This window comes from Haliaeetus albicilla, chromosome 20 (genome assembly GCF_947461875.1).
Source record: "Haliaeetus albicilla chromosome 20, bHalAlb1.1, whole genome shotgun sequence".
NCBI lineage: Eukaryota > Metazoa > Chordata > Aves > Accipitriformes > Accipitridae > Haliaeetus > Haliaeetus albicilla.
In genome coordinates, this window is record NC_091502.1 from 27,451,399 (window position 1) to 27,475,204 (window position 23,806).

Consider the following 23,806-nt stretch of genomic DNA (forward strand, 5'->3'; position numbering starts at 1 on the left):
CACAGGGTGCCCCAAGGCAGGACCCTCATCTGGGGAGCTCACTGCAAGACCAGGAAGCCGCAAGGGAGTTTTTCTCTTGCTTTCCTCTTTCTCTCCTTTAATTTATCCTTCTCCAGCAGCAACTCCCATCATTACAGCATTTCCCCACCCATGCCCCCCACCCCAAGCCCCGGCATCGTCCCTATGCTCCCCCAAGCCTGGCAGTGGGGATAGAAGCGGCCTCTCCATCCCCACACCAGCCTTGCCACAAATTTACCAGTACCACTACACCTCTGCCAGTGTGGCTGGCGCTCCTGCGCAGGCTCATTCCTTGCCCAAATCCTGCCCATACGCCTTGCTGTGGTACAGCCAGGTCCAGCAGCGCGGCTCTGCCAGCAGCTCACTTGACGGGGCAGGCAGGGCTCTGGTCTGGCGTCTCCAACAGCCGCAGCAATGCAGCTTCAGCCTGAGTGCCGCGATGGGGGGTTTGTCGTTTCCCCCCTCCGCTGTCCTCACAGCCCTACCTCACGCGGTAGGATGAGGATAGGGTGCCCGGTGTCCCTGCCTGCTCCCCGCAAGTGCTGGCGTGCCACTCTACCTCTGCCACGCTGAAGGGCAGCTCGCAGATGGGGCAGGACACCCAGGTGTCGGGGGACATCTCTGCCAGCGGGGAGGAAGGCCAGGCTGCATCAGGGTCTTCATCCCCGCAGCGGGAGGCGTGTAGGGGGAGTAGATCCAGGCTGAAGCGGCCTGCGGAAAGGGGAGATGACACGGTTGTCCCAGGCTCTCTGGTGTTGGTGTGAGCATGGGGTTTCGGCTCAACGCCCTCCCTGAAGATTCCTGCGGCAGCCTAGCACCCCGTGACAGGCTGTGATGTCCCTCCTCTGCCTGTCACAGGGCTGGTGCCACGGCATCCTGCACTAGCGGGAGTGAAGTGTCTCAGCCCCAGAGCCGCTGCTGCTTCTCCCCGAAAAGCTGAGGTTCAACACACAAGCAGGGATGGTGGAGCCAGCGGCAGCCGCTGCTGTCCCCATCTGCCGCTGTCCCCTCGTCCCTCACAGCCCTTCAAACCCAACTGCCTCCGGTTTGAGCCCACCCCAGTCCTGTGGCAGGTCCACAGGCGCGGGCAGCGAGTGCTGCTGAGCTAAGGGGACTCAGCCGACGGGTGGGTGGATGGACAGACAGACGCACTGTGCTCTGCCCCAGAAGTGTGTCCTCCCCGCTCAGGTTGGCTGTGCAGACTCTGTGTTTACAGAGAGGCCGCTTCAGGCCAGAGGAGACCCCTGCCAATTACCCACCTGAGCAAATGGGGCAGATGCCCCTCTCCCCCTGATTGCTGTCCCCTCCACTGTCACCCCTCCTGGCCCGTCTCTCTCGGTGGCTGTGGGCTCTGGCTCTTCCTCCTGACCTGGACTGCCTCAAGGCAGCTGGCAGAGACCTGCAGAGGCGTTGCATGAGGAGTTATAAGCTTAGGGCTTGCTCCACTGTGTCCTGCACACCCAAAGTTGCCAAAGACCAGCCCCAGACAGGGACCAGATCCCGGCAACACACCAAAAGGGAGAGGGAAGCTGTGCCCGGGCTGCCCCATGGGCGCAGGCAAGGAGCTAGCTGGGACTCAGAGCAGAGGAATCATTGGGGTGAGGGCAGGAGAAACATGGTGACCCGAGGGATTACCTGCCCACAGGGCTGGGAGCTCTTTGCCTGCTGTCCGGCTGCCTGCGAGCTCTTGTGGGGGCTGCAGGGACGTCCTGCGCAGACCCTGGGGAACAACGGACAAGCAGTAACCCTGCCCTCCACCCAGCAGTGCCAGCTCTCCTGGTGGAAGGGGCTGGGCGAGAATTGAACCAGCGAGGTTCACAGGTGGGAAAACATCTGCATGACACGAAATAATGATCGCATCCTCCAGCTGCCCCACTACAGACAGTAAGTGGATCACAGGAGGTTTCTGGGTGAGCCATGGGATTTACCATGATGCTGCTTTCGCACCAGCAAGGAGGGTGACTTGCCCCGAGGAAGGCCACCCTGGCCAGGACATGGCCTGCTGCCAGCGGGGCAGGGGAAACAGGATCCCTCCGGGCATGGGGAGCACCCCGGCAGCTGTGGATTCACCCCAGCCTGCCCCAGGTAGGATCCCTCCGGCCACAGGCAGAGCCCTCAGCAGGACAAGATCCCTTTAGGGGGCACGAACTAACCACATAAAGGCTCTCTGCACCGCAACATGCCCTACGCCGGCTGCAGGCAGCTCTGGCTCACCTGGCACCAGAGGGCCTCCCAGGTCCTCAGTCAGCAGCTCCGGGTCACCCCCCGGGACGCCCGTGCTGGCTCTGGGCCTCAATGCCCGGCTCCGCACTGCTGACAGCACCATCTGGGCTGGGCGGCTGAGGCGGGCTGGGCTCCAGGCGGTTGGTTCCAGCTGCTGCAGGCGGCTCTTCAGCTGCTCCTCCTCCCTCGAGCTCCTGGAGGCAGAGAGACCGTCAGCCCCACAGGGAGGTGCGAGCAGGCAGGCTGGTGGGAGCCGGGGCTCCAGGCGTCCAGGGGCTTGGAGGCAACACCTCGAGGTGGCTCCAGGCCTGGCTGCGCAGGGAGAGGACGGAGATGGACCAGATCAGGCTACTTACGAGCATGGTTCTGGAAAGAAAGTCCGGCAAAAGGCAGGGCTGGAGCGCCAGGGGCTGTCCACAGGCTTGGCATCCTCCTGCGGGATGAGGGAATGCCTTGGGGAATGGAGGCCAGCACTCCATGCCCCTCACCCCGGCCACAGCCCCCGGTTCAGCCAGGCAAGCACCCTCACGCACTCTCCACAGGGTACAGAGTGGCAGCAGCAGAGGAGAAGTCCCATCACTGCTACCTCCTGGCGGATTCCCACGGTGAGGAGCACACGGAGGGGTAAGAGGTGCCTACCAGGCCTTGCTGCAAGGGTGGGGGCGGCTGGGGGTCCTCGGGGTCCAGCGGCGTGCGCACGCGGATGAAGGACAGCCCGAATTGGCTGTGCTTGCTGAAGGGCTGGCTGCAGGTGAGCCGCAGGCGGTCCCACTTCTGCCCCACCGCCAGTGCCAGGAAGTCTGCTGCAGGGGGGCAGCAGTTGGGGTTGAGGGGGCACACCGGGGACTGCCGTCCCGGCACCATGCCCACCTCTGCTCGTCAACCTGTGCCACTGTTGTCCCTCCAGGACCAGGACACGGTGACAACTGGGGGATTACGGGCATGGGAGACGTCAGGGCAGGGGAGCAGTACTGGTACAACCCTCTACAGCAAACAGGATGGCTGTGACCCCTGGTCTCCAGCACTACTTGTCATTCCCTGGTCTCCCCGTCCCCTTCACCCACCCCCCCCCCCCAGCCTCTCTGCTCTGCCTTGGGCCTCTTTCCCTTCGTATCAGGTGATCTTTACCTTCTTTAAACATTCGGACCCCGCAGCGGTTCTGATCCAGCTTCGAGTCAGCCGGCGTCATCAGCGCGACGCTGGGCACCAAGGTGAGGTAGGACTGTTCAAGCGGCCATGAGGAACGTCCCACCTCGATCTGGAGAAAGGCGCAGCCACAGTTGCCTGTGTTAAGGCACAAGGGATGTGAGGTTCAGAGCTGCCGACCCCGTCCAGGGCACAGCCCTGCCTGAGCTGGTGAGGGGGGCACATACCAACGTCCACGTAGCCGATGGGACTGGCTCTCTCCAGCTGCAGCTCCACTTTCAGCTGCCTGCTGCGGTCCTGGGGGCAGCCGAGCCAGGGACGAAGGCTGTCCTCATGCAGCAAGTTCTCCACCGGGTACTTGGGATCCTGCACACGACAGCAAAGATGCCGTGCCACATGCCAGCTCCCTCCCCAACTGCCTTCCCCTTCACCTCCCATCTTGCTCCAGGCACAGGGGAGAAGCAGGGGAGACTCTGGCAACCTAGAAACAGCACTCTGCTTTTTGAGAGGGGAAGAATCACGTGTAGTTCATGCCCTTCAGCACTAATTAGTGCCCTTCAGGCAGTGCCTAACAAGGACAGCTGTGGGGCTGCACCCACCCACACCCCGTACTGAGCCTCCCCCTCCTTCAGCAGCTCAGAGGGAAACCTGACCTTTACAAACCTCCCACCCAGCCCCCCTTGAGGAAACACACTGGAGACCTGCGAGGAGAAGGACACGATGTAGCTGATTTTAACTGGAGCCATCTTGGATCCCCTGTAGACAACCCTCTGCAGGGACCGAGCTTCCTTTTGGAATCCTCCAGCACCTGGTGGGGAGAGAGGGCAGGACTGCGATGGGATCCAGCATCTCCCGGCAGGGAAGAGCCGGCGCTCCAGCTCCGGCCAAGCCTCTGCCCCTTCCCACCTGCCGTGGCACAGCTCACCCCACTTTCAAACGGTGCAAAGTGGGGGGCACTGGGGCAGCCACTCTGTTAGTCCCCATTGAGTCCAACCTCACCCCCCCAGCCCTGTAGCCTCATCCCACAACCCCTCAGCAGTCCCACTCAGTCACCCCAGAGCCCCCCATCCCACCGCCCCAGTGCCCCCCAGCCCTTCCCCACAACTCCCCTCAGCCCCTCCAGTTCCACCCCACGGTGCTCCCAGACCCACACACAACCCCTCCCAGATCCGTTTTGCCATCCCAATAGGCCCCAGCCCTGCCCCCCAGCCCCTCCCACCCCCCATTCACCCCCCAGCCCCGTCCCAGAGCCCCCCCAGCCCCATTCACCCCTCCAGTCCTGCCCCCCAGCCCCATTCACCCCTCAGCCCCGATCCCGAAGCCGCCGCCTGAATCTCCCGCCCAATCCGCGTGACCCCTGACCCCTGACCCCGCGGCCCTCTCACCGCCGCTCACCGCCGGCCCGACGCTCCCTCCTCGCTTCAGCCCCCCCCGCCCCGCTCCCGACCCCCGGTGCCGGTGCCGGTGCCGGTGCCGGTGCCGGTGCCGGTGCCGGTGCCGGTGCCAGACCCGGGAGCTCCGCCGCGGTGCCTGACGGGATACGTAGTCCTCCAGCAGTGCCGCGTCACCGCCCCGCGCAAAGGGAGCTAAGGGGCCGTCTGATATGTGCGCTCCCTCCGAAACAGCGTGGGAGGCAAACGGGAAGGGGCGGGGCGGAGCAGGAGGGAAAGCGGCATCCCGACGGCGTTGGCACCGGCGGCTCCGCGGGGCGAGGCGGCCAGTGTAACCGGGCCCGTCGGCGGGGATTCTCCGTCCCGCTACGGCACTGGAAATGGCAGATGATCCCTAGCCGTGACAGCTCGCCCCTTCCTCCGGCCTGAAGCGGCGCTTCTGGCGGCTGTCCCATCCCTCCTCTCTTCTGATTGGCCGCTCCGGCAGCACCTCGTCAAGCGATTGGCCGAAGGTACGGTGCCCTGATCGGTGATTGGCGGACGGCGGCGGAAGATGCTGGCCGCTGGGGACGGAGGGGGGGGCGGGAAGCAAGATGGCGGCGGTGCTGGAAGTGGAGGTTGGAGGCCCCGTCGAGCGGGATGTGGAGGAGGTAGCGGGGGGCCGGGGGCTCGGAGGGTCGGTGCGGGCTGGGGACCCCGGGGAGGGGAAGGGAAGAGGGGTCTGGAGGGGAGGGGGGCGCCGGAGGGAGGGTTCGGGGCTCTGGCGCGGGGGCTGGGGGGGGCTCGGGGTCGGGGCTCGGTGGAGGGGGTGTAGGGGTGTGCACCAAGGGGCTCTGAGGCTACTGGGGGTCCCAGGGGCAGGGGAGGGGGGATTCTGGGTCAGTGGGAGCTTGCAGGGCTTTGGGGCAGGTGGGTGCGGGGTCTGCTAGGGCTGGGGGGGCTCCGGGGGTCCCTGGGGCAGGGGGACACTGGGGGTCCCTGGGGCAGGGGGACGTCGGGGGGGCTGTGGGTTAGGGGGCCTTTGGTCTCTGGGTGGTGAGCTGCAGTGGGTCTGCAGGGCCTTGGGGGGCTGTGGAGTCCCCGTGGGTGTTGGAGGCACCGGGGAAGGGTGAGAGCAGTGAGAATGGGCCACTGGGGTGGGGGGCCTGAGGCGGGGTGAGGGGCTGGGTGTGGATGGAGGAATTGGCTGGAGGTGGCCAGAGGAGGCTGTGGGGAGCAGGGGGGAGGAGGGGGTGCTCAGAAACAGCCTTTGAGTTGTGTGAGGAAAGGGCGGTTGGGGATGTTGTGGGTAATTGCACACCGAGGCACTCGGGGACAAACCCCACGGAAGGACTTTGCATCCCTGAAGTAGCCAAAGCGCCTGTTTCCAGACGGGGTCCCCAAAGCTCATGTGGGTGAAGAGGCGCGCTGGAAACACCAGTTGGGCCCTTCAGCACCTCTGCTCTTAATTCATTCCCTGACTGCAAAACTCGTTGCTGGAAAAGCCACGCAGGACCAGGGTGGGATTTGCATTTCGGAGAATATGGGAGCACATGGGGCTCCTCAGGGTGCCCTCGGCCACCGGCGGCGCGGGTAACGTTCAGCCTGTCACCTTGGTGCTGTGCCATGCAAACTTCCACGCCGAGATAATTAGTAGCTCTTGTTGCTCTTGGGAAACAGAGGCCTTTAATCGAAGTTCCCGTGCTGGCGTTCAGGTGTTCCTGGAGATGAAAAATTGCAGAGATGAAAAATTGCAAAGCTGGAGGGAAAAAAAAAAAATCTGCTCGGAAAGCTGGAATTGGGAGCAGGGGCTCGCCTGCTTCTGCGCAGCTGGAGTGTGGCGTGTGCGTCTGCCGCCATACCGCAGCACTCTAATGGCACTGCTGTCCCAGGCTTTGCCGCAGCTCTTTGCCATCACCTGTGCTTCGTGCTCAAGAGCTTTCCTTCTGCTTATAGAGTAGTTCTGTGTGTGTGCAGCTGGCAGTGCTGCCTGTGCCCTGGGAGCAGTGGCACGGGGCAGACAAGATGGTCAGCTGGTGCAGTCAGGGTGGGTTTCGGTGCTTTTCCTCAAGAACTGGTAGTTTGGCTTAAAAATTCTCAGGTGCTGAAGGTTGTATTTGGGAAATTTACCGGCAGGGTCAAGTTGTGGAGCTTCCCTCGTGTACAGCTGAGCTGTGCGAGCGAGGTGAAACCGTCTGCCTGAAGCCCAGGAAGCGCGTGTGCATCCTCCCTGCACCGTGTGTTGCTGCCGAGGAGCAGGTACAGTGGGGTGACAGGAGGATTCAGCCTCAAATCCAGTGACTGAACATCTTAAAGCACAAATCAGTCGCTCTTGAGTTGCTGCTTGTTATATTTAAAGATATTGGCTGGTGGCTTTTTATGCCAGAGAGGTGTTTTTCCCGCCAGGCTTTGAAGAACACCAAGGTGTAGCTGTGCACGCTGGAACCAGCCTCTCCGAGCCTGGCTCTGAACAGGCGAGCCTGGCATCCTCCTGTGAATCTCTTCCATCGTGATAAGTGAGACTTAAGGCAAGCTAGTAAGCAAATAGTAAACTGTTGCACTTGTGAGCTCCTTAGTTTAGTGCCAGCAGCAGATGGGAAACCTCTTCCCTTTATAAATGTGGAAGATCTGAAGTCTCTGACCCTCAAAAGTGAAATTCCTGTTTTTCAGTCCGGCAGGAAACCGCTTTTGGGGCTGGCTGAGGGGGACAGAGGGGGCATCGCGAGGAGGCAGCTGATAAGGAGGGGTACCAGGGCTGTGCTTATCCCTGTGCTGTGATTCCACAAAATCCACGTCTGCTGGGACAAAATCCGAATGGTTGTGTTGTCCTGAGATCTTGGCAGCTCTTTGGGCTGAGCATGTCACTGACGAACCATTAACGGTGGGGCCAGTGCATGGTGCAGATCTGAAAGCGGTTTAACGTTTCACTTGGTGCACCCATGTGGGATAAATGCTGAGTGTCATGTGGCTTTGGCTCTGCCTGTTTGTAACTCAGGCTGTCGTCAAAGGTTTCATTTACAATTATCGAAGCGTTTGATCAGTCAGGGCCTTTCTACTCCCTGCTGGTTGTTACCACGCTCTTTTATGAGCAAAATAAACAAGGAATTGAGATTCCAAAATTTCCTGAGACTTTCACTAAAGAGCCTGCCTCTTCAAAATCTGCCTTGGGTGAATGGCCAGACTCTCAGAGATTTATCTTCCAGTTATTTCAGGTTGTTCCTAGTGGGTGATGTGAAACAAAACTGAGGTTGGGAAAGGTGAGATCAGGTCCCCGGTGTCCCAGATCCTCAGCTCTCTTCTGCCTCTGCCCAGGGCTGTGCATAGCAGATGCTGGACGCTGTTGATTTCGATGGCCAAAATACTGCGGAGCTGCACAACATGAGCTGTAGGCTGGTCTGTAGCCTGGATCTGTAGCCTGGAACTGAAATCAGCAGCTGCTTATTCTCCATCCTCTAGATGTTCTCCTTACCTCCTTCCCAGATTTAGAGTGTAAGGAGATTACAACTGGCTTGCAGCAGAGTGATTGGTACGTGTGCCTGGAGATCCTCCTGTCTCCCTGCTTCTGGACTGCAAGAAACAGGCAGTTACGGGTTTAGTATTACAGGTAGCAGCATCCTTTGCATTTTCCTAGAGGGAGGTAATTCTCTTGACTATCCTGGTGATGGGGATCGCAGGTTTGTGGTGGCTTTGGGGCCTTAGTCCCTGCTGAAAACTGGGGAGTGGCATGAGTTTCTTCCAAAGACCACGATACTGTGTCTGAGGAGAGAATTAGACTTTAGTCATAGATACCCAGTATGTCCCTGTCATCACCCAGAGGGGGCTGGGGTTTTTGAGTGGTTCATGAGTTATGGAGGAGACAGAGGGCAGAATATATAATTTTTAATTCCTTATTTAAAAAAAAAAAAAAAAAAGTTGTTCTAAGAGCTCTAGTTGGTTGCACACAGTGAGTCCTGTGCAGGTATCACCAGCTGGAGGAGACTGCAGTGGGAGTGGGTTGGTGCTCAAGGCTTGGTAGAGCATATATTCAGGTAATTCTGTCATCCTCATGGTTCTTGTCTAACCCCTCGCCTCTCTGGCCTGGTAAAGGGAGATTTAAGAGCAGAGGCTCTTCAGCCTAGCTGATGGGGTTAGAAGGGGACCCAAACCTGGGGTGTCAAACTGAGACAAACCCAAACTAGAAATAGAGCGAATGCTTAACAGCGAGAGCAGGTGCTTCCTGGCACCGTGTCTCGCCTTTGGGTTCACCATTGCTGTTCATTTTTAGAACCAAAACTGGATTTCTTTGGTAAGAGAGCATGCAGATCAAGAAGGGGTTAACTGGAAGGTCCAGTTTGGGGTGGCTGCTCTGCCAAGTCATGTCTGACAGTCATCAGATCGATCTGTCTCTGCCTGAATGTCCTGTCTGCCACGTCCCAGCTCCCCTTAATAAAGTTATTTCAGGAACTTTAAGCTCTGGGGAATCTGTTGAAGCTCAGTCCCTGTAATTGAGGGAAAACTGTGTCCAGTGCTGTGGATTCTTGCACTTGCGAGGACAGCTTATGTGGCAGTTGCAGTTGGCTTTGGAGGACAGCTAGGTAGGAAGCCCTCTTCTATGTGAAATGCCAGCAGGATTTCCATAGGGTTTGGGGCTGAGAAGGCTTTAGCTCATTTGTTTGAAGAATTTGTAGATTTGGGGAAGATGCTGAAGGAAAGAGGCTGAGAATTGTTCCCTACGTGTGGGACAGACCAGCGTGGATGGGGTGGCTACTGGCGCAGTGCAGAGGAGTGACCAGAAGCCACTGTAAGGGGAAAAAAATAATTGATGTGTTTTGAAGGTGCTGAACTGTCTGTGCCTGTAAAATTTCCTCATCCAGTGAGGACTGGGGTGGAGCCTGGGGGCAGCAGGGATCTCCTGGGGAGTGGCAGTGGGAGCCCTCAGGGACTTCACAGGGCTTGCAGGGGGACCGACCTACGCCAGAGCTGAGCTGGGCCAACGAGCATATAGGGTTTCTCAGCTTCTCCTGCTTGCAGTGACTTGAGAAGATTTTTAAAATTCGTTTTTTTACTGTTTATCAGAGCAGTTGTTCTAACTATGAATTGTGTAGCTGACTTTTTTAAGGGAAAGCAGTGACTGAACTGATTAATCTGGATGTGGCTGCTTTAGGAACCGAAGAGCTTGGGGAATTTGGATGATACGAGCGTGCTTCTTGGAGCCGGTGTCAGATCGTCACCACCTACACGCAGTTTCCTATGCAAGCCAGCGAGCTCAAACAGGGATTTTCATAGCTCTATATTTTGCATCTATCTAAGTACTGAAGTGCTTCTCAAAGGCCTTGGGGACCAAATCTCCCACAGGTATTGCTCTGGGGTGAAGCACAGCAGATGTGTAACAGCACGCAGAGAGATCGCTGCCATGCGTGTGTTTCCCTGCCTCCTCACCCCAGGGTATAATTAGGCGTCACAGAGGAAGCAAGGCGGCTGTGCATGTCCTTGGCCGAGCCCGGGTGCTATCGGAGGTGCTGGCTGCAAGACACCTATTTGGGGAACAGCCCCGAGGGATCTGCCGCGCATGCCGGCAGCGGTGGCACGGCATCCTGCACACGGACAGGCGAGGCTGGCTGCCGCGCTGTCCCTGGGAGAGCCCTGGGGGTAAAGGTTGAAGCCGAGCCAACAGCTCCGTACCTGGTCATTGAAGGCTGGAGTGAGGTGGAGCCTGTTCCTGCGTACACAAATCCAGACTGTGCAGGAAAGCACGATAACAAAGTCCTTGCTGCGACTTGTTTTCGATCACTCTTCTTACGGCTCCATACCTGCTTGCTGGTAAACATCAAGCATGGGTCATTCAGGGCTGGCCAGCCATGTGCTCAGCTGTGGCTGTGCAGGGGGGGAGAGCTGGCAGCCAGGGCAAGTGCCGTCCCCATCCCCTCGGCCATGCTGGAGCGTCTCCAGCCAGATGGTGTTTTGAAAACCATGCGTTTATGTGCCCAACCCCAGGTGAGCCACTGTAGGTTTTATTTGTGTTTGTGCCTCACCAAGGAAAGGCGAGATGAAGTCAGAGCTGTGGGATTTCGTTTGCTGCATCCCCAGCGCTGTGTATCGGGGTTTGTGCTGGCACTGGGATGAGTGCTGCCTGGCCAGTGAGCCTGTGCAGGGACGTGACCGGTGCTGGAGGCATCTTCAGCTCTTGTGTAAAGATACAAAGCTCCAAGAGAAAGCTGAAATGCAATGTCAAAGGTCCCCCCACTCCTCCCCAGTCCAAATGCCTCATGGTGAGAGTATTCACACCAAATCTCACTGGGGGAGACAGTGGATTCTGTGAGGCTTGTCCTCTGGGTGAGGTTTGGGTGCTGCTTGCTTGCAAGCTGAGAAGGTTAGCACAGAGTCGCAGTTCTGGGGGGGGGGGCTTTTAAATCACTTGGTATGTTCCTTCTGTCCCCTAAACCTGTCAGATAGAGGATGTCCTTAACAACCTGAGTCCAGCCTGGCAGTTTCAGCTTGCGTTAAGCACAGATTATGCCAGCCCATCATCTCTCATCACTAATAACAACAACTCCCGTCACTCTCGGTTGCTTGTGTCGGCCAAAAACTTTGCTGCCCGTAACACTTGGGAGAAACTTCCAGCCGTGTCAGCAGAGCAAGTCCTATATCTTCTGTGATTCGTTCTGAAAATTTTTTTGGTGATGGTTTGTTGCTGGTATGCAGGTGCCATCCCCTGTCCTGCAGACTGGTGGCATTTTGGACTCCCTTCTCTGTCCTGTTTCTGATGTGCACTGGGATCGCCCCTCTGTGCCCAGAGACACCTGGCTGGGTTGTGAACTTCGGACTTAAACCAGTTCCTCTGGTACACGTAGCATGGGACGGTGGTCAGAGCCTTGGCTGCACTAAAATACATGAGGAAAAGGGGAAAGGTACTTGCAGGTGATGGAGGAGCAGGGGGACTCTGCAGCTCTTCCCATACAGTCTGGAGGGTCAAAAGACAGCTTTGGGCTGTGGTGTCATGATGGGCATGTTGAGGATTTGTTGTTTAAAGCTTCTGAATCCAGGGCTTCCCTTCTTAAAGTTTGCAAGGAGCAATCCCGGGGAGGCTTTGCAGCTGACTCCACCGCTGCCGTCAGCACTGATTGGGTCTCACCAGGAGATAAAGGAGCCGGGTGCCATGTCAGGGTTACTCACAGTGAACAGGCGTTGTAGACACGCAGCACAGCCTTGCTCGTGTGGGTCATAAACCAGCACCTGCGCTGTTTGAGGAGGTGGAGTAAATTAAGTTATCCATTCTAGGCTGGTACCGCTGCTCCCGAACTACAGTGGCTGATTTCTTTGTTTGGTTTTTTTTTTTTTCTCCCTAGGTCGATCTTTCACACCTGTCCCCAGAGGAGAGATGGAGGTGAGTCTGTGTTGGGAGGTGAACTGATGCTTACAGCTTGAGCAAGCTCCTGCTCCTGACCAGAGCTACCAGCAGCACAGCCCGTATTCATGGCAGGAGAGGACAGGGTCAGCCTTCCCTGCGCAGCGTTATTTGTTAGGGGGAAGTATGAACTGTCTTAAAAGGCAATACTAATATTTTTTCTTTTAAACTGCTTACTAAATATTCCTCCTTTTCCCTTAGCCAAACCAATTTCAGCTAGACACTTGTTGAAAAGCACGCTAAGACTGGTCTTCTCTCAGTATTAATTTAAAGAGGATGACTTAAGATCAGAGAATTTGGCATATTTGTTGGGTTTGGATGTTTTTTCTCTTAACTTGAACTGTCTTGGCAGCTTAAGACCGAGATGTAAGGATGTTACAGGTCTTAATTCTGCCTTGGTTTTTGGTCAAACAGCACAAGCTGCAAAGAAACCCCAGGTGTCTGTAGAGCATCAGTCTGGAAATCACTTGTTCCAGGATGCAAATGGGGTTGTGCAGGGCAGAGAGAAGCGATTTGTTGGGGTTTGTGGGTTTTGCCAGCTATAGACCGTGCCCATCCTGCCCATTCAGGCTTTCCCTTGCTGGGCGAGAGGGGGCATGGTGCTGCTGGCTCTGCAGCTGGGCTGAGGGTTTGGTATTGAGCGTTACTGCACACTCGTGGCGTCAAACAGCCTCTCGGCTGATGCTGTTGCACCAGTGAGCTGCTGGGTGAGTTACGTGAGGCGTGCACTCCATGTTCGTTAGTTCAGCTACGTCAGCATTGAGTTATCTCTGCCTCATTCATGCCAGGATGGGCTGGATAGCAGTCTTCACTTTCACAGTTTAAAAATTAGCTAGTCTCAGAGAAGCCTTTTGTCTTTTCTCCTCTGGATTGCAACATAGCACCCATCTCCACAACATTCCTTCATGGTGTCTCTCAGTCTGGTCTTCCTGCCTCCCCTGTGCCAAGGTGTTTGTCAGCCCCACTGTGCTGTTAGCATGCGGTCTGTGCCCGCATGCTCCTCAGCCACCTTTTCCCTGTTGTTGCAGGGTGGAGCATGCGCGGATGCATGCCAAGCACCGTGGTCACGAGGCTATGCATGCCGAAATGGTCCTCATCCTTATCGCCACGCTAGTGGTGGCACAGCTCCTGTTGGTTCAGTGGAAACAGAGGCACCCTCGCTCCTACAACGTAAGTGTCTCCCACACAGCTGTTTTGTTTCGAGGCTGGATGCGAGTGCTGAGCGATGCCATCCTTTAGCTGCTGAGAAGTATGTTCCTGTTTTTCTCCTCTTGTCTGGTGTTGAGATACCCTTGTCTTCCCAGCAGCCTGTGGGGATTCTAGCTAGGGATGAGGATGGATGCGCCTGGAGGCCTCCAGTTTCTGTTATAAGTGATGCCAATAACTCAGTTTTACATAGTGCTTTGACACCAGGTGATGGGACAAGCAGAGCTCGGCTATTGGCCTGAGGGTAACGCAAAGGGAAGCTGCATTTTGTGAGCACTTCCTCAGAAGCGATGGGGGCTTCTTGCTGCCAGGACCCTGGGTTTGACGGTTCCTGCAGCACCACTGGGCTCTGCTGAGCAGACCTGCCACTTGCTGATGCCACTGGCTTGTCAGGGACTGTTATTTCACCTGAACCAACCTCACCCTGACTTCCTTATTGTAATTAATGTTTCCAGGTAATACCTGTAATCCTCTATGAACTTTAAACCAAACCTGTTTGCCTCTTCCCCTCCAGCAGCACTAGAGGAGCTCAGCTGCATGGCCATAGATCCCTTTTGGGAATAGGCTGTAGGGCAGAGACAAGTCTGAAACCTTCCGCTGTGCCTGTCTCCTTTTTTAATACTTTCCTGAGGTGTCTGTGGTTGCAGTGTTCAGGACCCTGGAGAGGCGAAGGTTTACATAGCCACCTTACAACAACTACTTAGGTGGATCATCTCCTGTACCTTCCTCTGGAGATGTGTCCTGTGTGTTTTCCCTCCAGCTCTAGTCCTTTGCTACCAAAGATCGCCTGGCTGCTGCGTCCAACTCCCTCAGTTAGGCTCTGAGCATGTTCTCTGGGTGCTGGGTGCCACAGACCGAACCTCCTGCGTTTCCTGGTGCTGTTCAGGGCCCTTTGATGCAGGCAGGAGAACAGCTGCCAGGACTGGCAGGGTGTTGCTGATGTCGGATGAGCAGAGAGCCAGCTCAAAATGCCTTTCCTCTGTTCCTGCAGATGGTGACCCTCTTCCAGATGTGGGTAGTGCCTCTGTATTTCACGATCAAGCTGTACTGGTGGCGGTTCCTGGTAATCTGGGTGCTCTTCTCAGCAGTCACAGCTTTTGTCACCTTCAGGGCAACTCGAAAACCTCTGGTACAGACAACGCCCAGGTTAGTACACATGTTCCTGGGAAAACTCCTCAGCCCCAGGGTAACCATTACAAGCAGCTCTTTCCAGTTTTGCTGCCACAGATCATTGTCTTAAACTTTGCACCCCGGAGGTGTGCAACCCCTGCCTGTGCTGCCCGTGTGGGTCGGTGTGAAGCACTAACCGGCTGCTGGCAGCCAGCCCAATGCACCTGGTACCCGAGTGGGTGTTGGTAAGGCAGATACCGCGTGGGCTGGCAGCCTCACTGAGGGCATTCCCAGTGTGAAGCACACTTGCTTACAGCCTTTGGAGATCCCGAGGTTTCTAGTTTGGAAGTCAAGACCGTGAGCGGCCCATGGCAGTGGCGGATCTGTAGCTTGAATTAGAAATTTAAAGCTCTGTTGCCCATGTGTGTGGGTAGGTGAAGTGTCTGAAAACAACATCATCCAGGTTTAAAAAGTAAAACTCTTTAGGTGCTTGGTGCAGTTTCTTTCAGAAAAAATGAGGTAGTTAAATTCTTGTTTTAATTCTTTACAGGCTGGTTTATAAATGGTTTCTACTAATATACAAGATCAGCTATGCCACTGGAATCGTAGGGTACATGGCTGTGATGTTTACACTTTTTGGTCTTAACTTATTATTCAGGTGAGTGAATCTTTTGGGTCCTACTGCTGGGGCGGGGGATGTAACTCTGGAAAAATAGTTGTCTTAGCAGTCTGATTAATGGGGCCAAAGAGACTCTTGGGGTGTCTTCTCCCTGCTGGGAGGATCACAGGTGAGATGCTGGTACCTGAACTGGTCAAGGTTATTGGAGAGCCCTGCTTTGCTTCCAGTTCAGCTGTGTGAGCAGCTCCTCCAGCTCTGCGCATGTCCAGCCTGGGGGCAGCAGTGGGATTTTCTTTGCTACCGTGATAAAGAGGTACCTGCAACAAGCAGCCAGCCCAGGTGTGGTAGTAGAGGACCTTAGCCCAAGCCAGCTTCACGTTTAGAGAGGTTGATTCCTTCTCTGGAATATGAGCAGACCTGGCAACTGCCTGCAGAAACATGAAAGTGTTAACTGGGTGCTTACTGGGTGCTGATCTGGTGCATGAGATAGCTGGAGATTACTGCAGTGGCTCATTCCAGAGGCTGGTGAGGGCGATGGGCACCAGGTATTAGAAAGCTGGGTTGTCACACCCACATCTCCATTCAAATGCTGCTTGTTGACAACCAAGGTGAAGTGTCCCAGAAGCAGGGACCGGGGTTGTGCTGGGCAGGTGCCTAGAAGACCTTTATGGGTGATGCTTCCCAGTGATGTGTGTCCACTGCCTTGGTGGACCACTTTTGCAATGGAGTTAGTGCTGTGGGCTGTGTCAGCATGCTGGCTTTTGCACCCCTGCAGCCCCCCAAAAAAGCTCTTGATGTCATTTGGGCTCTTCTGTTGTAGAATCAAGCCAGAAGACGCGATGGACTTTGGCATTTCCCTCCTCTTCTACGGTCTTTACTACGGGGTGTTGGAGCGGGACTTTGCCGAGATGTGTGCAGATTACATGGCCTCAACGATCGGGGTGAGTTAATGCCGTGCTGTCCCCCAGGCGAGAGTCCTCCCCGTTATGGGGGGGGCCTGAAATGGTCAGTTGCAGCAGTAGCTTTTTGCCTCCCCTAAATGGGAAAGTGCATCAAGCTCCCCCCTTGAGGAAGGGCTCCCTGAGGCTACTGCCATTCTCGCTGTGCTCTCTCTGGGCCCACTACCACGGTGTCTGCGCTGGGAGGTTTTTGATGTAACAGAGTGGCTCTGAGATCCTTCCTTAAGAGGAAAGCCTCTGTGGGTGTCTTCTCATCCTCAGAAGCACAAGAAATGAGGGAGTGGAAGGATCTGTTCAGCCCCTCTAAACTTCTGACAAATATTTCTCTACCTGGGCCTTTAAAATCTCCAGTGCCAAAGAGCACTCCTGTTTCTGGGACCACACTGTGGGTACATTAACTCATGACCTGCAGCCATCAGGGAAGGATTCACACCATGGGCTTCCTTCTGCTGCTGGCACCCACTGCAGCCTGTGCTGTCCCTGGGGACAGAGGGCATGTTCCTGCATGTCTGCAGTGGTGGCCTAAAATCTGTAGCCCACTCACCTGTTACCAAAAAAGCTGACTCCACCAAAAAATACATGACCTAAGACACTGGTGGAGTAGGTCATGTTGCTTCTTTGCAGCAGCTCTTTAGGGTCTTGGATTTTGTGTTTCCTCCTCCTCTCTAAGCCTTCTGTTGCTGCTCCTTGGAGGTTCTGCCTGGCAGGACTGCCTGGCAGGACTGGGGAGCCCCAGACCCTCACCAGCCGCCTTCCACTCGCACTGGGACACCTTGACAGAGCTTGGGTTTCCCCCCACATAGGCGGTGGGTGCCCAGGACAGGCCTGCAGCAGCCTGGGCGCTTCTCGAGGGTCTGGCCTGGCTCCAGGGCTGCTGGGAAGACGCTGGCACTGCAGCCCAAGGGCTCCATGGGATGCTTGGAGCGAAGCTGTGCCAGGTCTCTGCTGGAGTCGTGTTTTGCCAATGATACTAAACTAGGAGGAGCTGTGGGCTCCTTCAAAGGTAGAGAGGCCTTACAGAGAGATCTGGATAGACTAGAGAGCTGGGCAATCACTACTGTATGGAATTTTACAAGAGCAAGTCCCAGATTCTCTACCTGGGATGGGGTAATCCTGGTAATACGTACAAATCGGGGGATGAGAGGCTGGAGACCAGCCCTGCAGAAAGAGATCTGGGGTTTTGGGTTGATGGGAAGTTGAACATGAGTCAACAATGTGCCCTGGCAGCCCAAAGGGCCAACTGTGTCCTGGGGTGTATCAAGTACAGCATCGCTAGCTGGTCGAGGGAGGTGATTGTCCCACTGTGCACTGCCCTGGTGCAGCCCCACCTCAAGTACTGCATGCAGTTTTGGGTGCCTCAATATAAGAAGGACATCACACTATCAGAGTGTCCAGAGGAGGGCGACCAAGATGGTGAAAGGCCTCGAGGGCAAGGTGTATGAGGGGCAGCTGAGGTCACTTGGTTTGTTCAGCTCAGACAAGAGAAGGCTGAGGGGTGACCTCATCACTGAGGGGTGACCTCATCACAGTCTACACCTTCCTCAAGGGGGGCAGCGGAGGGGGGGGTGCTGATCTCCTCCCTCATGACCAGTGATAGGACACAAGGAAATGGAATGAAGCTGTGTCAGGGGAAATTCAGATTGGACATTAGGAAAAGGTTCTTCACTGAGAGGGCGGTCAGTCCCCAGAACAGGTTACTCAGGGAAGTGGTCACGGCACCAAGCCTGTCAGAGTTCAAGGAGTGTCTGGACGACGCTCTTAGCCATATAGTTTAGTGTTAGGTAGTCCTGCAAGGAGCAGGGAGTTGGACTTGGTGATCCTTATGGGTCCCTTCCAACTTGAGATATTCTATGATTCTGTGTCTCCCGGCCTGGCTGTGGGAGCTGGGACGCGGCATGAGTGACCTGGGGCTTGCAGCTGTCCCAGGAGCTTGTGGATCCAGAGCTGCACACGGGGAGACGCGGTTGTGTGCCTGCACCCTCCTGCGTGCTGTGTCAGGCTGATGCTGAGCCAACAGGCTTGGAAATGGTGGGGGGTGGCTGCTCTGAGCTTAACTCCTTGGCCGTCCGAGCTTTGGGGTCCTGCAGGGCTGGAGGCTCGGGCTGTATTCGATGGCTCGGGCCGTATTTGACTGCCAGCCCAAAGTTGTCATCTTGGGTCAAAGCTGTGACCTCCAGCTTGTCCTGCTGTCACATCCAGCCTCTGCCCTCATGCCCCAGCGCGGGTGCACCAGCCCTGGCAGGCAGCTGACAACTCACACGGCCGTCGGGGAGCTAAGTGGGGTGGTCCCTGGCATGGGGAAGGGGCTTGTGGGGCTGGGGTGTGATGGGCCGCCATGTCACTGAGCAGCTCCCTGTCCTGTTGTAGTTGTTTCCCGCAGCTGGACCTGTAACAAGGTTTTTAAGGCCAAAAGGCCGAGGCTGGACTCCTCGGGTGCTGACCCCAGCCCTCCTTAAAGCTTAGCCGTGCCGACACGGGTGTGGGATGCGTGCCCTCCCACTGTCACCGCTCTCCCTCTGCTCTGCCCTCGCTCAGTTCTACAGCGCCTCGGGGATGCCCACCAAGCACCTCTCCGACAGCGTCTGCGCCGTCTGTGGTCAGCAGATCTTCGTGGATGTCAACGAGGAAGGGATCATTGAGAACACCTACCGCCTCTCCTGCAACCACGTGTATCCTTCTCCTCAGGAGCTAGCCCCTTGCCTTGCTGGCTCCCCACCGGGGCTGGCAGCAGAATGCTCCTGCCCCCGGCTTCCCCGACCTGGGGTGAAGAAACGCCTGTCTTGAGACGCAGGGCCATTCTGCTGATTTTGCACATGATCCATGCGTCTGTCATAGCTGACTTGGCATGGAAAGTGGCGAAGTCCTGTGTGTCCCTGAAATCGCTTCCTCGATGCCTCTGTGTATGTTACAAGTAGTTGTTTCCTCTTTCCCCTCCTCAGCTCCCCCGGCTCTGGCGGTGCTGCCGTGGAGCTGCACCTTGCTTTCCAGCTGCCTTTGCCAAATCTGCTGGAACCTGTCTGCCTGGCGCTTGCCGCTGTGCCAGCTCCAGCGGTGTGAGGTAGGGGCGTGAAGTATCCCCAATCTAGACGAGCTGGGCTGCCTGCATCATGCTGGCCCCTTGTTGGAAAGCCAGCGCTGTGGGTCCTGGCTGAGAGGCTCTGAAGGGAAGAGTCAGGGGGGAAAACACTGCCTGCCCTGCACGGCATCCCTCAGAAAACAGCCCCCCTGCTCTAGTGCTGCCAGTCACTGCCCGCCCTGTCTGCTCCAGCCACAGCCCGGCAGCTTCCTTCTTCCGCAAAACTCCTACGGTGACTCCAGCTGTGCATGGGGTTTCCAGCACCCTGGAATCACTCAGCCCTCCCTGTCAGCTGATTGAGGTGCAGTCGGTTTTGAAACTGGAAGTCCTGGTCATTGCTCAGCCCCAGCTGGGGACGGATCTGGGGTTTTTCCAGCGGTGACTCAGCGGTGGAGATGGGATGTCCTCTGGCACCACTTGCGTTTCTGGCTGCAAGGTGGTTTCCAAGCCGAGCTTGAGGAAAGGTCACGCCGGCGAAACTCGCTGCCTAAATTTAACCGCTATAAACTGTTTGGCGAGGTTTACACTGGCATGGCCCTGGCAACCGACCCCGCGTGGGGCCTGGGCCTGCACGTCACTCACCCTGCAGCAGCTCGGGGGGGTCTGTGGCTGTCGGAGGAGTCGGTGCTCGTGGTGGTCCCCAGGGGCGAAGGCTGGCTGGCAGCCCTGGATCATTGGCACCGGCAGCCCTCTGCTCCAGTGCAGAGGAGGGAGCTGCTCTTGCTGCTGCTCTCTGGCATTAACCCTTGGTTTCAGAAGCAGAGGCATTACCTAGGGGAGTTTCTGTTTGCTCAGTGACACCCTCCTGCGTGGCAGAATCCCCTGTCACAGCGAGCAGCCTCGCCTCACCCCAGGGCTGTGCCGCAGGGCCCCGGCTGCCGCTACCTCAAGTTTCCCTGTAACCTCTCCAGGTTGTGCTCAGGTTGGGTGAATCCTCATTACCCGTCTGCCGTGACAGAGCATAGCTGGCACCTGGAAGTCAGACCCTGGGAGAAATTCCCTAAATACGTTGTTAATCCTCAAGAAGCCTTTGCAGGAGCTTTGTGTAACGCACGCAGTCAAGTTTGCAGAGCTCTCCTGGGCTGTACAAACCTTCCCGGTGCTTGAAGCCCCAGCATTTCACAGCCAGACACATCCCTGCCAGTCCTCTGCTGCCGGCTCTCATCCTCGTATCGAGGAGCTTCCCTGCAGCCTCTGCCCTGACCGCCCATGTCGGTCTAACCCAGTCCCAGTGTGAGCGTGTGCTGGGCAACATGTGTGCTGGGCACCGTCAGTGAAGGATTTGTGTCTCATCTGTGCCTGATACATTGGTTATAGCCCTGACCCACTGCCCTGTGAGCCCTTTCCTCTGTGCCTGGAAGGTGCTGCGCCTTCTAGGAAAGGGCTGCAGTTGTGTGACGCAGCCACCCTTACATAGCATGGATGTTTCCCATCATCTGCACAGCAGCATGCGGCTGAATTTTTTTTAAGCTCGATGGGTTTCGTCCGTGCTCGGTCATGTCCCCCCCTCCTCCAGTCCGAGGCAGTTCCCCTTAACGTGCCGCTCTCCAGGTTTCATGAGTTCTGCATCCGTGGCTGGTGCATCGTCGGGAAGAAGCAGACGTGTCCATACTGCAAAGAGAAGGTGGATCTCAAGAGAATGTTCAGTAACCCGTATCCTTTCTCCTTATGAGACCCAGCGCCTTGTGAAGGGAAGCAGTGGGTAGAGCGTATGAGGGGCTCAGGGCTGTGTCCGGGAGCTGCTGGCTGCTCATTTGGGCTTGCCTGGCACCCCAGGAAGGTTGCTGCCAGCCCACAGCAGTGGCAGAGACCCCCGCAAAATATGTCCCTGAGCTGGGCACGTCACCTGGCACAGAGCAGCAGGCACGTCGGGGGAGCTGGAAGGCTGCGGATGCCACTGAGGCTCTTGGGTGAGATGAAAATGTTCACGAAGCCCTTCATGGCTGACTCCCACAGTCCCTGCCCGCTGGTGGGAGTGCTCAGCCACTCCTGTGCTGCCCCCCCCGCCGTCCCCCTCTCTGCACCACTGCAGGGGATGACTCGTGCCTCAGGTTTTGCTTTTCTACCTCTGGATGCTCCCATAAGGAGCACAAGTCCCCACAGAGTCAGCTGCTGGGTTTGCTGCCTGCACATCACATGGGTGCCCCGGCTCAACGGCAGGTCCTGTCCATCCCGCAGGAAGAGGAGATGGTGAAGCTGGCCCCCGCCTCATCCCACGGGACACCCCAGACCCTCCTTGTCAAGGCACGGCCGAGGTGACCCTGGCCAGAGCCATCCCTCCCCCAGCACCCACCGCTGCAGAGGGTTGGGGCTGTGTCCCCTGGTCCCTGCATGGCAGGTTTGGGTGTCTCTTCGGTGGGCTGCGCTCCTCTCTCCCCGTGGCTCTTTAACTCCTTCCTGCCCAGCTGGGAGAGGCCTCACGTCATGTACGGGCAGCTGCTGGACTGGCTGCGCTACCTGGTGGCCTGGCAGCCGGTGATCATCGGACTGGTCCAAGGCATCAACTACATCCTGGGGCTGGAGTAAGGGCAGGCGGTGGGGAGCCGTGGAGCCACGAGAGGACGCGTGCCCAGGGCAGGGGACAGCAGCCGGCCGGGGACGCTGGCTTTCCTCCGTCACCTCTCAGGACCTCGGCCGTCCCTGAGGACCGCGGCGTCGGGGGCTGAGGGAGGACTCTGCCCTGGGGCCCCTCCCGCTAGGGCTGGGGGAGTCTGTTTTTTTAAAAGCAATTATTTTAATGAGCATATTTAAAACTTTCTATTGCAGACGAAGAGACGCTTGTCCCATTTCCCTCCCCCAGCCCCTCTCTGGCCCTTCGCACGGCGCTGGCCTGCTGAGCTTTTGGCCGGGGGCTTGTTCTCCATCTCCCTCTCCTGCTGCTCTGCCGGGGTAGGTGACGGGGAGAGGGCCAAGGCTTTGCCGGCTCCGACGCCAGCTCCCTGGAGCAGCCCTGCCAGCAGCGAGGATGGGACACAGGGAAGCAGGGTCAGGGTTGGGCCCCTCTGCTGCGTGGGGCTGCGAGGGAGAGGCTGCCTGGGGCGGCTGGAGCCCAGCACCCTGGAAGAGGGGACAGAGGGACGCTTGGCTGCCCCGGCACCGAGTGCCGCGGGCCGGACTCTTGGCTGCTAGGTCCCCTTTCCTGGTGCCGTGGGCGCACGAGGAAGGAACAGAGCCGCTCTCCTGTGCTGTGACGGTGCGCTTTGCCCGTGCTCTGCCTCGGGTAACCCTTTTGTACACTCCTGTCTTTTCTATGTTCCTCCCCGGGGGCTGGCGGCAGTGCCCAGCTGCTGTGGCTTGGGGGCCAGCCAGGTGCACGGAGCAGTGCCGTGCCATTTCTCTCCCTGGCACCCCTTTCTGTGACAGTAACGGTACATTGAGAGTGGCCCGAGAGCGGGTTGCCCTTGCCCCAGGGCTCAGGGGATGCCTCACTGGGGTTTGGTTTTTTTGGCACTGTAATAAAAGGGATGGAGCAAAGGGCACAGGCTGGGCTGGGCTGGTGACAGTGTTTTCCTGCCTTTGCATTGTTCCGCTCCTCGCCGTGCCAGTGCACGTGCCGTCTTGCGCAAGGGTCTGCAAGCTCATTTTTTGGAACGGGTGGGTACGGCCCGTGACAGCAGAGTGCCAGGGCAAGGTCCCTGGCCCTGGGGCCAGCCGGCACTTGGGGCAGGGGGGGGAGCCAGGGCATTTTGGGGCTTGGCAGAGAGTTGGCTCTCCCAGCAGTATGGGGGCTCGAGCCATGTCCCCTGAGGGGACTGGGGTCTGGCAGGGGGGCACTGAGGGGACACGAGGCAACATCACCCCCACTCCTGGTGCGAGGGGCTGCACCACGTCACGCAGGCGATTTGGGAAGTGGCCGCAGCGGCGGCTGGGATGCAGCTGTAGCATGGGCTGCGTCACCCGGGTGAGACCCGGCGTGGCTGCACCACGTGCCCCACTGAGTCCTTTTTGGTTTTCTTTCGGGTGAAACCACGTTGCAATGTTGTGCCAAACACAAATAGAGTCCTGGAAATGGAGATGTAGTCCAGGGTTTTTCTTGATCGTCTTCCCTGCCCCGGGGTGAGGCCATGGTTCCTCCTCCTGCCTTCATGCTCTCCCGGGGGAGAGGGGGGCTGGATGCCACGAGGTGCTGGGGATGAAGCACTCTTTCCATGGCCCCTGCCCACGTATTTCACCTCGTGGTACCCTGAGCTCAGCTGTGTTGGGCTTTTGTGGGGAGCAGGGACGTGGTGGAGGAGTGGAGGGTGCTGGGCCATCCTCCCGCCGTAGCAGCCTCCGGCCCCTCGCTGCCCACGGGACCCCTGGGCCAGCGCTTGTCGCAGCCCCAGCCACAGTGCCCACGGCCACTGTCCTCATCCCGGCCGGAGGAAGGGGACGTGTTGCACTTGGCAGGCTCGGAGAGGTCTCCAAGATAACCCCTCTGCCAGTTGCGGTCCTGCCCTTCTGGGAACTGCCGATAACGATTGCCGGGAAACTCACCGGGGTTTTAGGGGCTTTTTTCCATGCGGTGCGTTGGTGCTGTGCCTACGCCGCAGGAGCTGCCAGGGTGTGAGGGCTGGGGCGGCTGCTCCTGCCCCGTGGCCGTGCCTGTGCTGGCTCCCTGCCTTGGCCGTGCTGGGGAAGGAGGAGGCCCAAGGGCTTCCCCTGGTTTAGCAGCCTGATCTCAGCGAGTTACTGAAATCCTGATGTCTGCTGCTT

At 57.5% G+C, this 23,806-nt stretch overlaps 2 protein-coding genes across 6 annotated transcripts; one reads left to right on the forward strand and one right to left on the reverse strand.

Annotated features, from left to right (window-relative positions):
* Nucleotides 1–111: 111 nt before the first annotated feature.
* Nucleotides 112–4,826, reverse strand: XNDC1N (XRCC1 N-terminal domain containing 1, N-terminal like). Of its 3 annotated transcripts, none has more exons than XM_069808724.1 (10): nt 4,773–4,826; nt 4,089–4,195; nt 3,615–3,753; nt 3,370–3,525; nt 2,881–3,044; nt 2,598–2,674; nt 2,233–2,435; nt 1,654–1,738; nt 1,278–1,417; nt 115–729 (listed from the first exon to the last, which is right to left on the reverse strand). In XM_069808724.1, the coding sequence occupies exons 2-10, from the start codon at nt 4,131–4,133 to the stop codon at nt 500–502; spliced, it is 1,239 nt and encodes a 412-aa protein (XP_069664825.1). In that variant the 5' UTR covers nt 4,134–4,195; nt 4,773–4,826; the 3' UTR covers nt 115–499. The 3 variants fall into 3 exon arrangements, with proteins under 3 accessions (XP_069664826.1, XP_069664825.1, XP_069664824.1); XM_069808723.1 differs by having other exon boundaries at nt 4,688–4,788; XM_069808725.1 differs by lacking the exon at nt 4,773–4,826 and having other exon boundaries at nt 112–729; nt 2,881–3,041; nt 4,089–4,387.
* A 529-nt stretch (nt 4,827–5,355) lies between these two features.
* On the forward strand, nt 5,356–23,124 carry RNF121 (ring finger protein 121). Of its 3 annotated transcripts, none has more exons than XM_069808726.1 (9): nt 5,356–5,428; nt 12,083–12,120; nt 13,170–13,311; nt 14,339–14,493; nt 15,008–15,115; nt 15,897–16,017; nt 18,571–18,704; nt 20,663–20,764; nt 21,517–23,124. In XM_069808726.1, the coding sequence occupies exons 1-9, from the start codon at nt 5,372–5,374 to the stop codon at nt 21,635–21,637; spliced, it is 978 nt and encodes a 325-aa protein (XP_069664827.1). In that variant the 5' UTR covers nt 5,356–5,371; the 3' UTR covers nt 21,638–23,124. The 3 variants fall into 3 exon arrangements, with proteins under 3 accessions (XP_069664827.1, XP_069664830.1, XP_069664829.1); XM_069808729.1 differs by having other exon boundaries at nt 20,663–20,761; nt 21,503–23,124; XM_069808728.1 differs by having other exon boundaries at nt 5,367–5,395.
* Nucleotides 23,125–23,806: the final 682 nt, after the last annotated feature.

Excerpts from the sequence above, each read along its gene's own strand:
- RNF121 (XM_069808726.1), top strand. The coding sequence starts at position 5,372 with ATGGCGGCGGTGCTGGAAGTGGAGGTTGGAGGCCCCGTCGAGCGGGAT. Across the intron at positions 5,429-12,082 it reads TCGAGCGGGATGTGGAGGAG|GTCGATCTTTCACACCTGTC; the intron begins GTAGCGGGGGGC and ends TTTTCTCCCTAG. Across the intron at positions 14,494-15,007 it reads CTGGTACAGACAACGCCCAG|GCTGGTTTATAAATGGTTTC; the intron begins GTTAGTACACAT and ends AATTCTTTACAG.
- XNDC1N (XM_069808724.1), bottom strand. The coding sequence starts at position 4,133 with ATGGCTCCAGTTAAAATCAGCTACATCGTGTCCTTCTCCTCGCAG. Across the intron at positions 3,526-3,614 it reads CATCGGCTACGTGGACGTTG|GCAACTGTGGCTGCGCCTTT; the intron begins GTATGTGCCCCC and ends GCCTTAACACAG. Across the intron at positions 730-1,277 it reads CATCTGCCCCATTTGCTCAG|GCCGCTTCAGCCTGGATCTA; the intron begins GTGGGTAATTGG and ends CCCTTTCCGCAG.